Consider the following 18312-nt stretch of genomic DNA (forward strand, 5'->3'; position numbering starts at 1 on the left):
AGCCTCAGCTTCTCAACAACTTAGTGAGACCCTGTTTCCAAATAAAATATAAAATAGGTCTGGGAGTGTAGCCTGGAGGTAGAAGGATCCTGGGTTCCATCCCCAGTAACACACACACACACACACACACACACACACACACACACACAGTAGGATTGTGATGTAGTAGCTTGGAGGTAGAATGCCCCTGAATTCACTCTCCAGTACCAAAAAAAATAAAATAAAAATAAAAGGAGGAAGGAAGGGAGGGAAAGGGGAAGGAGAGAGGAAGGAAGGAAATAATTAATGTGTACAAATATATAAATATCTGTTCAAAAATTCTGAGTGTGAAGATGGACTTCAATAAATGTTTTATGATGTTGAGTATGAAGTTTAGTATCACCCTAAATATGAATAAGTAAGAATAAGTATACACATAATGCTGCTTGGCATTATTTCCCTTCAAAGTGTGTTAAACTTTTTTCTGTTAAATGTGGCTTTTTATATCAATTTAGCCATTGACAAGTTAAATAAATGGTAACTGCGACTGAAAAATCCCATGGATACTGGCAGCATAGATTTCTCTTCTTGATAATGATTTAGCATAAGCAATGATAATAAGTATGTAATAAAATTATAGGTAAATATGTCACTCTTTTTTTTAAAAATAGAACATTATTATGGCTAGATTGGATAAAAGACGCAAAGGAGTTTTTGGACCACCTATGGGAAAGAAGTGCATAATTTTTATAGATGATATGAACATGCCGGCACTGGAGAAATACGGAGCCCAGCCTCCTATTGAATTATTACGACAGTTTTTTGACTGTGGACATTGGTAAGTGTTTAGTTGAAACCTTACTGAGCTATACTGAAGTCACATTTTATATTTTAGTTTTTCAAAGTGAAATAACATTCTATGTTATATAAGGAAAAGGCTCATATTTTAAGGAAAATATTGCTCATATTTTCCTTTACAGAAATTTTCGGAAGGATTGTCTGTATCTTACATTTTATGAAATAGTATTTAAGTATCCTGTATTATACACATCTTCTTTACCAGTGCACTATCTTTCTTAAGACTATTTTTAGAGAAGTTTTAGGCTTATAATGAATCAAGAGGAAGGTGTAGTGTTTCCCATATATCCTCTCCCCGACCCGTACATAGCCCCCCAGTTATCAGTCTCCATTAGAGTGGTACATTTCTTTTGATTGATGAACTTACATTGGCACATCATAATCACCCAAAGTCCACAGTGTACCTGTTTGCTCTTCATGTGTACATTTTGAGTTTGGAAACCCCCATGATGTCATGTATCTGTCATTATAACATCGCACAGATTATCCACTGCCCTAATAGTCCTTCTTCGCTATCCTCCCCCCACCCCCGACCCCTGGCAACCACTAATCTTTTTACTGTCTTTATAGTTTAGCCTTTTCCAGAATGTCAGCTTTCTGTTACTTTAACAAATACCTACAATGATCAGCTTATAAAGAAAAAAGGTTTATTTTGGCTCACAGTTTTACAAGTTTGGGTCTGTGATTGATTGACCCTGTTGCTTTTATCTTGTGGAGAGGCAGCATAGCAGGGAGCTTGTGGGCAGCAAAACCTTTGGCTGGGGAGCAAAAGAAAGGAAGAGGCCAGTTCCACAGTCCCCTTCAAGAGCGTGGCCTAGTGACTTGCAAGCCTCCCATCAAGCCCTACCTCTTGCTGTTTTCACATCTCTCAGTAGTGCCACGCGGGGGACCAAGCCTTCAACACATCAGCCTTTGGGGCCATTACCAATCCACACTATAGCAGCTATATCATTGGAATCATAAGCATGTAGCCTTTCCAGATTTTTTTTCACTTAATAATATGATTTTATATTTCCTCTGTATTTTTATGGCTTGATAGCTCATTTTTTAAGCACAGAATAATATTTCTTTGTCTAGATGTAACACAATTTATTAATCCACTCACTTGCTGAAGGACATCTTCATTGCTTCCAAGTTTTTGCAATTATGAATAAAGCTGCTACTAACATTTGTGTGTAGGTATTGTGTGGTACTCTGTGTGTGTGTGTGTGTTTGTGTGTGTGTGTGTGTGTGTGTTACTGGGGTTTGAATTAGGGGCATTCTACTTTCAAGCTACACCCCTAACCCTTTAGAATTGTTTTTCGTTTTGTTTTAAAACGAGGTCTTGCTAGGTTGCTGAGAGCCTCACTAAGTTGCTAAGGCTGGCCCCAATCCTGTGATCCTCCTCTCTCAGTCTCCCAAGTATTGGGATTACAGGTGTATGCCACCACATCAGGCTGGACAGAAAATTTTAACTCCTTTGAGAAAATACCAAGGGACACAATTGCCAGATCATACAGTTAGAATAAGAAAATGCTTAACTATCTTCCAAAGTAGCTGTCCCTATCAGTTTGCATCCCCGTAGAAATGGAGAGTCAGTGTTGCTTCGCAATCACGCTCTCATTTGGTGTTGTCTGTGGTCCAGATTTTGGTCATTCTAACATGTGTGCAGGACTCTTGATTGTTTTATTTGTATTTCTCTGATGACCTATGATATGGAGCATCTTTTATATGCTTATTTGCTATCTATTTATCTTTGGTGAGGTGCTCACATCTTTGGCCCTGTTTTTAAGCATATTATTTTCATTTAAAAATTTTATTGGTGCATAGTAAGATTTAAAGGGATAAGATTCAAAGGTATTATTGCTCAGTTTTAAGAGTTATATGTATTTTTGGATGATAGTCCTTTATCATATGTGTCTTTTGTAAATATTTTCACCTTTCTGTGGCTTGTCTTCTATTCTCTTGACATTGTCTTTTACAGAGCAGAGGTTTTAATTTTAATGAAGTTTATCTTCTCAATTACTTCTTCCACAAGGTCGTACCATTGGTGTTATATCTTGAAAAGTCATCGGCAAGCTGGGTGTGGTGGCACATGCCTATAACCTCAGTGCTTGGGAGGCTGAGACGGGAGGAGTGCAGGTTCAAAGCCATCCTCAGCAACTTAGTGAGATCCTGTTTCAAAATAAAAAATAAAAAATGGCTGTAGGTGTAGCTCCGAGGTAGAATGTTTTACCACATGTACACACACAAAGTCATCATTACATTTATAGAAGATAACATAGTTTCTCCTATGTTATCTTCTTGGAGTTTTATAGTTTTGTGTTTAATTAGGTCTGTGATACATTTTGAATTAATTGTTGTGAAGCATATAAAGTCTACGTAGATTTATTTTTTGCACGTGGATGCCCTTGTTGCTCTAGTGCTGTTTGTTAAAAAGACTGACTTTTCTGGGCCTTTGCATCCAGGATTCTGTCCTACTTTTGTGTGTGTGTGTGCAAAGAGTTTAATATCAAAGGTTTTATTGGCCTGTTAAAATGTCATCTTTTTAACCTTGTCATTTCAACTAAAGTGTGTCATTTAAATACACCTTTCTAGCCCAGCATGGTGGTGTACACCTGTAATCTCAGTACTTGGGAGGCTGAGACAAGAGGGTTACAGGTTCGCAGCTAGCCTCAGCAACTTAGCAAGACCCTGTTTCACAAGTAAAAACAAAATAAAACAGGGCCCTGTGTGGTGGCGCACGCTTGTGATATACACGCTTTCGAGGTGGAGGCAGGAGGATTTCACAGGTTTGAAGCCAGCCGCGCTGGCTTCAGAGACCCTGTAAAAAGTATAAAGTAGGTCTGGGAGTATAGCCGGGACATAGAAGGGTTTCCAGGAACCCCAGTACCATCAATCAATCAATCAATCAATCAGTAGGACTGAGGGTGAAGCTCACCATGAGTTCAATCCGTGGTAACACACACACACACACACACACACACACACACACACACACAAACACAACCATACATTTCTTTCTGATTAAAACTTCTGTGAAAATTTATTATTTCATAATGGATCCCTTTCTATATGGTAGCGTATATAGGCACTATTTAGACAAACTTGTGCGCTCTGAATATACAGTTTGAGGTGAGGAAAAGGAAATTGGGGCATTCCCATAACTGAATCAGTGGCGTAATTTGTTGTTCAAACAGACTTTTCTGAGATTTTGGGAGATTAACAATCATTCTAGGACAATAAGTACAACCCATACTTGTTCTAAGTAGAATAGGGCATATAGTAATCCTACCATAACTAGCTGCAAGTAGGTTTTAGAAGTCTTCATTCATTCTTTTGGATTAGGAGAAAGGAACATTCTAGAGACAGAACCTAGGCAATAGAATCAAGTTAACCCTAGGCAGAAATAGAATTCTGCTTTAAATAAAAAACTCTCTCCTATTTGAAGCGTTATATAAAATTATTCCTTTGACTGGGTGTGGTGGTGCATGCTTGTAATCCCAGCATTTGGGAGGCTGAGACAGGAAGATCACGGTTTGCATACAGCAATTAAAATTAGTTAAAACGTTCAGGGATATTTCTTCCTATTTTCTTTTCTTACACTTTTATTGATACATTGTAATTATACATCATAATCAAGTATAAGGTGATAAGAATATACATACACACAGCATTTGATGTGTTACCCTCCAGATATCACCCTACTCTCTCCCCTGTACATGTTACTGAGATTGGTACCAAGAATTTCATACATGCAAATAGCACTGTATAAACTGTTTCCTTCATTATACCTCTTTCCTCTTCTCCCCTCCTATAAAACCCCTCCATTGTTCCAGTGGGATTTTGTCTGAGATCTCTTGTTTCCCAATTTCTCTCTAGCTTCCACCTAGGAGAGAAAACACAGACCTATTTGCTTTCTGAGACTGGCTAATCTCACTTAGCATAATATTCTCAAATTCCATTCATCTTCCAACAAATGACACAGGCGCCCTATGTACCTTTGGAGAGACTGCAAACTAATGCAGCCACTATGGAAATCAGCGTGGGGGTTTCTCAGAAGTTCGGGAATGGAACCACAAATATGGCCCAGCTGTACCATTCTCAGGCATCTTTCTAAAGGAACTGAAGTCAGAATAGCATGGAGGTGCATGCATATCCATTGTAGCAGCACAACTCACAATAGCCAGATTATGAAACCAGCCTAGGTGCCCATTAACAGATCACAAAACGGTGGCCTCTACACTCAATAGCATTTTACTCAGCCATAAAGAAGAACAAAGTTAGGTCATTTCATCCTATTTTCCTTATAACAGATTGCTTAAATTTTTGCAATGTGCTTACCAGGTATGACCTAAAGGACACAAGTAAAATCACACTGGTAGATATCGAGCTGATTGCTGCGATGGGTCCTCCCGGCGGGGGAAGAAATCCAGTCACTCCCCGTTTCATTCGGCATTTCAACATCTGCAGCATTAATTCCTTCAGTGACGAAACCATGATCCGAATCTTCTCGTCGATCGTGGCGTTCTACTTCAGGACCCACGGATTTCCTCCAGAATACTTTATTATTGGGAACCTGATAGTCAGCGGGACTATGGAGGTGAGCGAGTGCCGCCATACAAAATGTCCTGGTGTTAGATATTTCCCTCATTTGGCCATCTTAAAAACATTTCTTCCCTAAGCCATCTACTTTGGTTTGTATTTAGAAGATTTAAAATCAGCAAGGTCATAGGCTCTGGATATGGAAATCTAACTAGGGTGGAGCCTGGACTGCTATTTTCTTGCTGCATGACCTTGAGCAAGTAACTTGACCTTTCAGAAGCCCAGGTTTTTAGTGACTAAAATAGAATGGAATGTTTATTTTATAAGGTTGCTATAAGGAACTCATCCAGAACCAGTCTCTGCCACATTATAGGTGTTTCCCTCATTGTTAGGCTCCTACTGTGGTAGTTGTTGATTTTCTCCTCTCTTCCCACCCATTCTTCATCTTTGTCTTAAAAAAAAGAAACTTGAAGAGCTTATGAATACATTACTTTTAGTCATACCACATAATTTAGAAGTAGCACTGTAAAAATAATAAGGAAATACAAAGGTGGGTGTAGAAAACAAGACTGCCCATATGACCAAAGACTGCTCTTAACTGTTCATGGTATGTTACCTGCCCCTGCTCAGGGGCCAGCAACAGCCTCATACCTAACAGTAAAAAGAAAATGTATTTAAAGTTAAGTCAGTGATCATCTCAGCAAACCAAGCTTTCGGGAAGCTTGATGAATTAGGATTCACTGTTAGACGGCTACAACAGGAAGCACAAAGCTTCCTACAATCATTCCATCAGTTTTCAGGTATATTCTATCTTTTTGTGATTCTTTTTCTGCTATTAAAGTAGAGGAACTATAAGAAAAGAGGGATTATATTTGTTCTGATACAGAAAAGTGCTTCTATTTATACAATATTTATTTTCAGGCATCTCTTAGGAAGGTGGGGGAGTTGATTACTTAGAATGGGATACAGAGACCGGGTGTAGTGGGGCAAGCTTGTAATCCCAGTACTTGGGAGGCTGAGACAGGAGGATCGCACAGGTTCAAAGCCAGCCTCAGCTACTCAGTGAGGCTCTCAGCAACTCAGTGAGACCCTGTTTCCAAATAAAATACAAAATAGGTCTGGGAGTGTAGCCCAAAGGTAGAAAGTCTCTGGGTTCCATCCCCAGTAACACACACACACACACACACACACACACACACACACAAAGAATGGGATACAGAGATACCCCACCCCGTCTTTGGTATAGACCTACCAGTGTGTAGAGGCTGGGACAGGGGATGAATCACAGAACATGCACAAACAGGAAATAATTTCCTTTGGTTTTCTATTCATCAGACTATATTATAAAAGATTCAATTTGTCTTCCTTAAACAGAATATTAACATTCCTTTGGTTCCTTTGGTGAATTCAGCACATACAAACATTTACTGGTTTTTTTATATTTTATCAATTATGATAGAAGGAGCAGAGAGACCATGAGAGGGAGAAGGAAAGAGAGAATAAGTTGATTCATTGTGTGTGTGTGTGTGTGTGTGTGTGTGTGTGTGTGTGTACTGGAGATTGAACCCAACCTGGGAACATTCTACCTCCAAGCTACAACTCCAGCCCTATTTATTTTTTATTTTGAAACAGGGTCTTGCTAGGTTGATGAGAGTCTCACTACTTGCTGAGGCTGTCCTCAAACCTGCAATTCTCCTGTCTCAGCCTCCCAAGTACTGGAATTATAAACATGTGCCACCACACCCAGCTGAGCTGATTCATTCTCAAGTCAGCAGTAGATAAGGGGAAGTCATTTCATCTTTATTTGGACCATTTCAGAATAAATTATATGACTTGAATTTCTACTGTAAATGTTTTCTGTGTGTGTGTGTGTGTGTGTGTGTGTGTGTGTGTGTGTGTGGTACAGGGGATTGAACTTAGGGGCATTCTACCTCTGAACTACACCCTCAGTCCTATTTTTTCTTTAATTTTAAAACAGGGTCTTACCAAATTGCTGAGGCTGGCTTTGAACCTACGAACCTCCTATCTTAGCTCTCAAGTTCTAGGATCACAAGAGTGCACCACTACACCTGGCTTTTTCTACTGTAATTTTGAACTATTTAACCCCAAGTCATTCATCTTTGGATGAAACAACTATAATAGCTAAGCAATAAAAGCAGACTTAGGTGGGATCAGATACCGCTAAGTTCCTTCAACTTCATAATGCCTGGTCTATCTATGGACCAAAATAAGTATATATACCATGGCAGGCTTACTACTGTACATTTTTCCAAGCTGACATAGTCTGATGGGTTCAATAAAACATTTATTATATTATTTGTTATAACATGGTTGATTATGAGCATTTCCTTTTTGTTTCGTTGTATTTTGCATGTACAGATATATAAACGATCCATGGAGAATCTTTTGCCTACTCCCACAAAATCTCATTATACTTTCAACTTGCGTGACTTTTCCCGTGTGATACGGGGCTGCTTACTCATCGATAGAGAGGCTGTGGAGAACAAGCACACTATGATCCGTCTGTTTGTGCACGAGGTTCTCCGAGTGTTTTACGATCGTCTCGTTAATGACGATGATAGAAACTGGCTCTTCAAACTAATCAAAACTGTTATAAAGGACAATTTTAAAGAATCATTTGATGGCGTTTTTTCACATTTGAGAAAAGGAAATCTACCAGTGAGTATATTTGGTGTGCAAAAAAAAAAAAAAAAAAAAAAGAGCAGTAACATTTCATGAATTGCTATTATCAATTAACTTATCTTTAAAAATATTGCTTTTTTGTGGTTGTGGGGATTGAACCCAGGCGAATTTTACCTCCCAGCTACTCCCCCTGTCCTATTTTTATTCTGTATTTTGAAACAGGATCTCACTAAGTGGTGGTGGTGGTGGGGGGCTCACTAAGTAGCTGAGGCTGGCTGTGAACCTGCCATCCTTCTGTCTCAGCTTCCCAAGTACTGGGATTACAAGTGCGTGCCACCACACCTGGCTAAAATATTGCTATTTAATGAGCATACTCTTTTAGCTTTTCTTATGGATAGATGTTTGTTTTGAGGAAATCAGTCTTCAGAGCAATTTATGTAACATAACAGTTTTTTTAAATGAAGCCTTGCTGGGCATGGTGGTGCACGCTTGCAATCCCAGCATTTGGGAGGCTGAGACAGGAAGCTTGAGGTTTGCAGCCAGCCTCAGCTACTTAGGCCCTCCGCAACTTAGTGAGACCCCGTTTCAAAATAAAGAATAAAAAACATATTGCTGGGGGTGTAGCTCAGAGGTAGAATGCCCCTGGGTTCCATCCCCAGCACTGCAAAAAAATAAAATAAAAATGAAGCTTTACATGATAGTGATTAAATAATATAATAGGTCCAGGTGTGGTGGCCCATGCCTGTAATCCCAGCACTTGGGAGGCTGAGATAGAAGGACCACAGATTCAAGAATAGAAATACTAGAGTTGCTGAGACTCTCACTACAAAAAATACAAACGGCTGCAGTGTAAATCAGAGGTAGAACACTTCTGAGTTCAACCCCCACTATCCCCTCCAACTCTCATATAATAGATGTAAAGTACATAACATAAAACCATCAACATCCCTTAAGTACTCAGGAAATGTGAGTCACTCAAAATGATTCTCCAGTCTCTAGAAAAAACAACAAAACTTTTTTTTTAATTTCCTAAGGATATAATTTTAGGCATTAATTTTACAAGTATGTTATTTGCTACCTTTATGCTCAAAGAATGACCTAATTGATAAACATTCTATACATGTTTAGACATAAAGCTAAATTTTGTATACTTTAAGTTTTAGAGAACCTTTCAAGTTTTATAATTTTTTGGCTTTCATTCTATAGGTAACTGAAGAAGACTTAAGAAATCTCATGTTCGGTGATTATATGAATCCTGACTTTGAAGGAGATGACAGAGTTTACATTGAAATTCCAGACATCCACCACTTCAGTGACATTGTAGACCAGTGCTTAGATGAGTATAACCAAACTCACAAAACAAGAATGAATCTTGTTGTGTTTAGGTACCTACATTTGATACGGACACTTGAAACTGTTATTTGTAAGATGTTATTATAAAATATTTAAAATGTACAAAAGGATATAAAAATATAGTAAATACACATGATCATATGGTATATAGTATGTAATGCATAATACTAGCAGTAGTTGTTTGAATCCTCTCTTATAGCCAACCCTCTCTCACTGTGTTTCCCATCATAACTTGTAGCAATGAAAAACAACTCATGAACCTGGGCGTGGTGGCACACCCTTGTAATCCCAGTACTTGGAAGGCTGAGACAGGAGGATCACGGGTTGGTGGACAGCCTCAGCTACTTACTGAGACCCTCTGCAACTTAGTGAAACCTCATTTTGAAATAAAGGATGAAAAAAATAGGGCTGGGGTTGTAGCTTGGAGGTAGAATGCCCCTGAGTTTAACCGCTAGTACCACACACACACACACACACACACACACAAAAAAAAAAAAAAACCACAACAAACTCATGTGTTTCTTTGGACATGTGTATGTTCCTACATATAAACGCACAGTCTTATTTTGCATATTTATATTTTTAAAATAAATCTGTTGTGTATATTTGTAGTATAACATGATTGTTTAATAGTACAATAAGATGTACCTTCGCATGTATATTGTGATGTATAGTAAGATTGTCCTATTTGGGTAGATATGTTTTGGAACATTTGTCAAGAATATGTCGAATTCTAAAGCAATCTGGTGGAAATGCTTTGCTTGTTGGACTTGGAGGAAGCGGGCGTCAATCTTTAACTCGTCTGGCTACATCCATGGCAAAGATGCAGATTTTCCAACCAGAAATTTCTAAGAGCTATGGCATGAATGAGTGGAGAGAGGACATGAAGGTAAAATTATTAAGAAACCTAGCGTCTTCAAATAATGATAGTGCATCCTTTTACCTGTAGAGGGAGGGCCTTTACAGCCAGCATGTGTCGCTGTGTACCAGATACATGGGCGGTAATGATAATACTACCCACTGAGCGTTTGTTGCGTGTGTTGAACACTGTCCTCAGCACTTTATTTATTTTTGTGTGATTGGGGATTAAACCCAGGGGCATTCTACCTCTGAACTACACCCCCGGCCCTATTTTACTTTTTATTCTGAAATAGGGTCTCACTAGGTTGAGAATCTCACTACTTGCTGAGGCTGTCCTCGAGCCTGCGATCTTCCTGTCTCAGCCTCCCTAGTACCAGGATTATGGGGTGCGCCACCACACCTAGCTCTGAGTGCTTTATCTACACAATCTCATTCCATAGGTACAACAATGAGCAGGTGGTATTGTTGAAGCTGAAGGAAGAGATAAGCAGAAGAACAAGGCTTGATAACTCAGGTTTTATCTTCTACACAATTACAACTGCTGCTACTGGGAAGACTTACTTCAGATAAACATATGCCTTCCAGCAGACTGTTAAATGTGAACCTCCCGGGCCGGGAGGATGGCTCAGTGTTAGATCATATTCCTAGCATGTGCGAAGTCTTGGGTTCAATCTCCAGCATCTCAAAAATAAGTGAACCTGATGACGATGACACTATTAATAACATTAATAATGCTATTGATGTTTTAGTACTTTCTTCACAGCTGTGTTGTGGTCCTAGGAAGTAGTAGAATAGTGTATGCAGACCTAGGGCTTCGTCCTAATGTGCATAGGGACCTACAGTCTCTTGTAGAAACTGCAATAGAGAAATGATCCAAAATGAAAAAAAAGGGAGGGAGGGAGGGAAAGAGAGAGAGAGAGAGACAGACAGACAGACAGACAGAGACAGAGAGTGAGAGTGTTTTACTGGGGATTAAACCCAGGGGAATTCTACCTCTGACCTACACCTCCAGTCCTTTTTATTTTTTTTATTTTTTATTTTTGGTGGTACTGGGGGTGGAACCCAGAGGCTTTCTACCTCTGTGCTATACTCCCAGACCTTTTTTATATTTTATTTGGAAACAGGGTCTCACTAAGTTGCTGGAAGCCTCACTGAGTAGCTGAGGCTGGCTCCGAACCAGCGCGATCTTCCTGTCTCAGCCTCCCAAGCGCGGGGATTACAAGGGTGCGCCACCGCGCCCGGCGTCCTTTTTATTTTTTAAGCAGGCTCTTGCTAGGTTGCGGAGAGTCTCACTACGTTGCTGAGGCCATCCTTGAATTGTGATCCTTCTGACTCAGCCTCCCAAGTACTGAGGTTACAGGTGTGTACCACCACGCCCAGCTCCTTGCCATCTTTTCTTGAGAACTGGGCTTTTGAAAATAAAGCCACATCTCCCGGTCTTTACCACTTTATTCTGTGTAGGGAAAAACCTTCACCAGTTAACCTAGCTAGCGGTTCTGAGACCTCTCAAATCTTTTCTTGGAATATATCTTCTTTGGGGCTGTGAGTATGCTTTTATTCTAATATATAGAAGAATTTTTTACTTTTAGTTTCCTGCTTCTTCTCAGGAGCTTTTGTTTTTATGTTTGCTTTGTGTACACACAGACACTTTTATTTGATGCATTATAACATTATAACTATTTATCATGCTGAGATATTGAGTGCTGGGAACATACATGCGTACAGTTCTTGGAACAGTTCCCTCCAGGTCCCACAACTGTCCCTCTCCTTTCACTTACATGTCTTTGAAGCTGGAGCTGGTAATTTAATATGCTACATAACATTATTTCAACTGCTGCATTTTGATGTCTCCATCCCTTCCTTTGCTGCCTGTGGAACTGCTGCGTTTTGCCGCCCTAACCCACCAGGGCATACACCTGTCTTCTGTGGTGAGATTGGGGGAAATACTACCTAAAACTCATTCCCCATACATCTAGTACAGAAGAAATAGGGTTAAACTTGACCTCAGCATTGGCTGATCTGTGCTGGGGTTCCTGGAAACCCTTCTACCTCCGGGCTACACTCCCAGACCTATTTTTATACTTTTTAAAAAATTTAGAAATAGGGTCTCTTAAGCTCTGATTTTAAAATTTTTTTTATTGGTGCATTATATTCATACATCATATTGGGGTAAAAAACTTGTGTGTACATACCTGTATACAACACCGATTTAACTCCCACCCAGTTCCCACCCTGTTCCCTCCCCGTCCCTCCTTCCATTGCTTGGCTTAGTGGTTGACTTCGGTATGTTTAAGTATATTGTGTGTTTTAGAGATTTTCCTCTTCCCTCCTCCTTTCTCCTCCTTTAGGTTGCCTTGCTTGCTCCTCTATAGGATTTCCTTTTTCATCTAGAGTTCCTCCTATGACCTATTTCTACCTAACTCTCACATATTAGGGAAAGCACCTGCTTTCTACTTAAGCTCTATTTTTACTTCTTATTTTGAAACGGTTTCACTCAGTTGTGAAGGGCCTCACTAAGTACATGAAGCTGGCCACAAACCTGCAGTCCTCCTGTCTCAGCCTCCCAAGTACTGGGATTACAAGCGTTCTATGATATAAAACGACCACAACAGTGATTTAAAGCTACCAAGATAAAGTCACTTAACATTTAAAAAACTGGGCATGCACATCTATAATCCCTGTACCTTGGAGGCTGAGACAGGAGACTCACAGGTTTGTGGCCAGCTTCATGTACTTAGTGAGGCCCTTCACAACTTAGTGAAACTCTGTTTCAAAATAAGAAGTAAAGCCGGGCGTGGTGGTGCCCACTTGTAATCCCCACGCTTGGGAGGCAGACAGGAGGATCGTGCAGGTTCAAAGCCAGCCGCGCTGGCTTAAGAGACCCTGTTTCCAAATAAAAATATAACATAGGTCTGGGAGTGTAACCAAGAGGTAGAAGGGTTTCCAGGAACCCCAGTACCACTAAAAAGAAGAAGAAGGAGAAGGAGAAGGAGAAGGAGAAGGAGAAGGAGAAGGAGAAGGAGAAGAAGAAGAAATAGACCTGGGGGTGTAGCTCAGAGGTAGAATGCCCTTGAGTTCAACTCTAGCATAAATAAATAAAAGAATTAGATAGATAAATATAGGATTGGGGTGTAGCTCAGAGGTAGAATGCCCCTGGGTTCCATCCCCAGTTCCTCCCCAAAAATGAGTTTAAATGTGCATTAAGCACCATCAACACATGGTATTTTACTGTATGGATTTAAATAACTTCCAGAGCATAGATAATAGTAAACATAATAAAATAGTAAGGCTGTGATGAAATTTAAGTGTGTGTGTATGTGTGTGTGTGTGTGTGTGTGTGTGTGTGTTCCTGAAGATTGAACCCAGGGCATTTTACCTCTGAGCCATACCTCTAGCTCTATTTTATTTTTTATTTGAAACAAGGTTTTGCTAAATTGTGGGGGGCCTTGCTAATTTACTGAAGCTGGCTTTGAACCCTTTGCCCACCTGTCTCAGCTTCCCAAGTATTGAGATTACACCTGACTGGTATTTAAGTATTTTTTGTTCCTCTTTGGGGGGTCTTATATTTAGGGGGTGCTGGGGATTAAAACTGGGGGCTTTCTGCCTCTGAACTATATCCCCAGCCCTGTTTTATTTTTTAAATATTTAAACAGGGTATCACTTAATTGCAGAAGGCCCCATCAAGTTGCTGAGGCTGACCTCGAACCTGCGATTCTCCTGTCTCAGATTCCGAAGTACTGGGATTACAACCATGTACTATCATGCCCAGCTCTTCTCTTTGTTTTTAATATACCTATATTTTAATTTACTTGTAAGTGTATGTAATTTGATTTTCTGTGGTACTAGGGATGAAACCCAGGGGCCTTCTACCTCCAGGCTACACCCTCAACCTATTTTATATTTTATTTGGAAATAGGGTCTCACTAAGTTGCTGAGAGCCTCAGAAAGTAGCTAAAGCTGGCTTTGAAACTGTGCGATCCTCCTGTCTCAGCTTCCCAAGTGCCTGTGCCACCATGCCTGGCTATATAATTTAATTTTTAATCCTGGCATACTTAACAGTGTACTGAGAAGTTTCTAAAATTTTAACTTTTAATAATCTATACAAATCACACTACTGAGTCCATATCTTTATACTAGTTGGGAATTCAGGTTGCATTTGACAACCCAATAACAATAAATAAATTAAAAAAAACTCAAACTAGTTTAAGCTAAAGAGGAAGTCATTGGCTTACAATACTCCAGTGTCCAGAGGTAGTCTTTTGACATGGCCGAATTAAGGGCTCAAATTCTGTCCCCAGTGCCTTCTTTCGCCATCAGGCTTAATCCACAAGGCAACACAGTTGGCCCCAACGTGTTTAGATTATTGATCTTTATAATATCAACCTCAGAAAAACAAGAATTCCTTCTGTCTCAGAGTCCTGCTTAAGCCACACACCTTTTATGAATCAATGACTCTGTCTAGGTCCTTGGGAAAACTGGCCATGTGGAAGTGGGAGAAATGGAGGCCTACTTGAGCCCCTCCAAAATGGGGAGACTATTGGCCTTAAGTAAAAGTGTTGTCAATAAAAGGAGGAAGGGAGGGAAAGCAAAACCCGATAGACGTCTACTACATTCTGCTTATATAAGGACATTTTTATTTTAAGGCTCTGTTGAAAAATGTGGGCATGAAGGGCCAGAAGACAGTCTTCCTAATCACAGACACTCAGATTAAAGAGGAAGCCTTTCTAGAGGATATTGACACGGTGCTGAACACTGGAGAGGTGCCGAACATTTTTGCAGCAGATGAAAAACAAGAAGTGATGGAGGTAAATACTTTTGGAATCGTGTTGCTCCCGGCATAGGAGTTGTTCTTATCTTAAAACCCTGGCTCTGTTCTTTAGCATAACTATAGCCTGTGCAATTAAACATTTAAGGTGTATCAGTTTAATATATCATTTTGACAAATTTTAAATTGCTTCTACCATAGTTATGAGTCAAAACTTTTATAATTTCTATCTTCATAAAAATGACAGTTTGCTTTACCTGCGTGATATTATTTAATATATTTTATGAATGGTCAGAGTTTAAAGTAACCTCTTAAATTGATAAAAGTAACAATGACTTTGATGCTAACTGATTATCCATATGGCTTATTGTTTGTTAGCAAATTTTTCAAAGTCTTAGCCAGGCGTGGTGGCGCACGCTTGTAATCCCCGCTCTTGGGAGGCTGAGACAGGAGTATCGCACAGGTTCGAAGCCAGCCTCAGCTACTTAGTGAGGCTCTCAGCAACTTAATGAGACCCTGTTTCCAAATAAAATATAAAGTAGGTCTGGGAGTGTAGCCCAGAGGTAGAAAGCCCCTGGGTTCCACCCCCAGTACTAAAAAAAAAAAAAAAAAATCAAAGTCGTAACACTTTTTTTAAGACTTTTATTAAAATGACTTGTCTTGCATTTCAGATATATCTAAAGGCCAGACTTTCTAGTTTAAATGACAAAAATAGAATTATGAAGCACCTGCTACTGTCAGATGTCACATACTTTGATCCCCATTTAAGACCTCACAGAAGATCTCTGCTAATAATTTCTTCCCTTCTCATTGCTATCCCAGCTTCCATCCCCAGAGTTTATCACTCACACCTGGTTGTTCATTCTCAGCCTCTGGAGCCACCCTGTGAGCCCAGGCGCTGCATTCCTCTCGAGGGACCGGGAGCACAGATAAGAGTTCTGAGACTAAGACAACATAATCACTTGTGAGGCACTTAGCCCTCAGTAAATGATACAGCACTCGTTCCTGTCTTAAATAATAAAAACCAGGTTATTTTCTTTATCTGGAAGATGTCAGGGATGTGAAGGCTGCTGATGAATGTGATTCTCTTAATTTGTAGGAGAAATTCAGTCTCCACATTCCTGTCCAAAGAGTAGTCATTTTGTATGTGTCTGTATATATGGTACTGGGGATGGAACCCAGTGGCCTTCTACCTCCAAGCTACACCCCAGCTCTACTTTTTTTTTTTTTTTGAAACAAGGTCTCACTAAGTTGCAGAGGGCCTCACTAAGTACCTGAGGCTGTCCAAAAATCAGTGACCCTGCTGTCTCAGCCTCCCAAGAACTGAGATTTACAAGCGCGTGTCACCATACCCGGCTAAAACAGTCATCTTTGAAGAGTGGGTGGAATTTCCTAAGCTTTACCAGGCTTTCCTGCCTCACTGTTGACTGTCTTTTTTCCTATCATTTTTATATTAAGCTTTTCCATTGCTTTGCTATCTCTTTTATATTTTCATATATATATGTTTTATATTTTTCATATATATATATATACATGTTTACTCATTTGTTTTTGAGACAGGGTCTTGCTGTGTTGCCCAGGCTGGTCTAATATTCCTGGGCTCAGGTGATTCTCCTTCCTCAGCCTCCCAAGTAGCTGGTACTATGGCCATGCACTACTGAGCCTGGTTTACATCTATGTATTTTTAAAAATTTATCAAAAAGGATCATATTTTATATACTATTAAATAACTCACTTTTTATTTTTATTTATTTTTATCTTGCTGACCTTCTGATGGCACATATATACATATGCCTTATTTTAATAAGTTATATACAAGTCTAATATATGGATTATATATATATATTTGTGTGTGTGTATGTGCGTGTGTGTGTGTATGTGTGTGTGTGTGTGTGGTATTGGGGATGGAACCCAGGTGCATTATACCTCCAAGCTACACACCCAGACCTATTTTTTTTATTCTTTATTTGAAACATGGTCTCACTGAGTTGCAAAGGCCCTCACTAAGTAGTAGCTGAGGCTGTCTTTGAACCGCTATCCTCCTGTCTCAGCCTCCCAAATCCTGGGGTTACAAGTGTGCACCACCACACCTGGCTGATGATATATATATAAAAGTATATATATATATATATATATATATATATATATATATATATATAAAAGTATATATTTGGAAACAGGGTCTCACTAAGTTGCTGAGAGCCTCACTAAGTAGCTGAGGCTGGCTTCGAACCTGCGAGATCCTCCTGTCTCAGTCTCCCAAGCGCTGAGATTACAAGCGTGCACCACCACGCCCGGCTCTGATTTATATTTTTAATCAGTTTCCAACTGATGGACATTTTGGTTGTTGGCATTTTTCTCTTATGATGTTGAATTATAGTACGCTACATATGTCTTAGTGAACTTCTGTGATTATAAGGTCAATTCTTGGCAGATATTTTGTTTTTAAATTATAGAATTATGGAGTTAAACAAGATTTTTAAAAGTACACATTTTGTCAAAGCCATTCTATTGACATAAAAACAAAATTTTAAACGTATATTTATTTGAAGTAATAAAGCATCATATTCTAATATTTATTAATATCATTATCAGCAAGACTGCTTTTATTTACAAGTTTTTATTTTCTGATATTCTTTAGGGTGTTCGCCCAGTAGCCCAGGCTGGCAATAAACACGGCGAACTCAGCCCTCTAGCCCTGTTTGCTTTCTTTGTGAATCGTTGCAAAGATAACCTTCATATCGTGGTTGCTTTCAGTCCCATTGGAGATGCTTTTCGAAATCGCTTGAGACAGTTCCCGTCCCTCATCAATTGCTGTACCATTGACTGGTTTCAGGTTTGTGGGTGGAGCTAACTCTTGGAATCTTACTGAAACCTTACTTAAGCTCAATTAATATACATTCACCAAGCGTTTATTGATCAGGAACTCTAATGACAAGCATGGCTCTCCGCACAGGGACTAATAAGACTACTTGTTCTTCCGAGCAATTGGAAGATATGAAAGGCAATCGGCAGTCAAATTATATAAGAGAAACATAATGTTGGTGGGCAAAAGGCATACATAGGAAGACAGTGAATTCCTAACGCATGAAGATAAATTAGTTACGTGCAGGGCTGTATTAGGAACCAGTAGGAAATCATATACATAACTGGTAAAACATATAATTAATCATACATGATTAATAAAATTAACTTTTGGTACTAATTTGGCTTATCCCCTTTTGAGTATTTTCAATTTTATGTTTAAAATCTGCCCTTTTGAGGAATATATATATATATATATATATATGTATATATATGTATTTGGTGATATGTATACATACACACAC

The 18312-nt window shown here is 39.3% G+C and overlaps 1 protein-coding gene across 1 annotated transcript in view; it reads left to right on the forward strand.

Moving 5' to 3' along the window:
* DNAH12 (dynein axonemal heavy chain 12) overlaps nucleotides 1-18312 on the forward strand; it is a gene marked incomplete at both ends in the record, with an annotated part of 212727 nt that overhangs the window by 115020 nt on the left and 79395 nt on the right. The window contains 7 exons of the mRNA XM_080715991.1: nucleotides 651-817; nucleotides 5164-5419; nucleotides 7741-8040; nucleotides 9211-9389; nucleotides 10054-10246; nucleotides 14862-15023; nucleotides 17625-17819. Coding sequence (XP_080572117.1) covers nucleotides 651-817; nucleotides 5164-5419; nucleotides 7741-8040; nucleotides 9211-9389; nucleotides 10054-10246; nucleotides 14862-15023; nucleotides 17625-17819 — 1452 coding nt within the window. The remainder of the gene's footprint in view (nucleotides 1-650; nucleotides 818-5163; nucleotides 5420-7740; nucleotides 8041-9210; nucleotides 9390-10053; nucleotides 10247-14861; nucleotides 15024-17624; nucleotides 17820-18312) is intronic.

This window comes from Muscardinus avellanarius (assembly GCF_963383645.1).
Source record: "Muscardinus avellanarius genome assembly, chromosome: 18".
NCBI lineage: Eukaryota > Metazoa > Chordata > Mammalia > Rodentia > Gliridae > Muscardinus > Muscardinus avellanarius.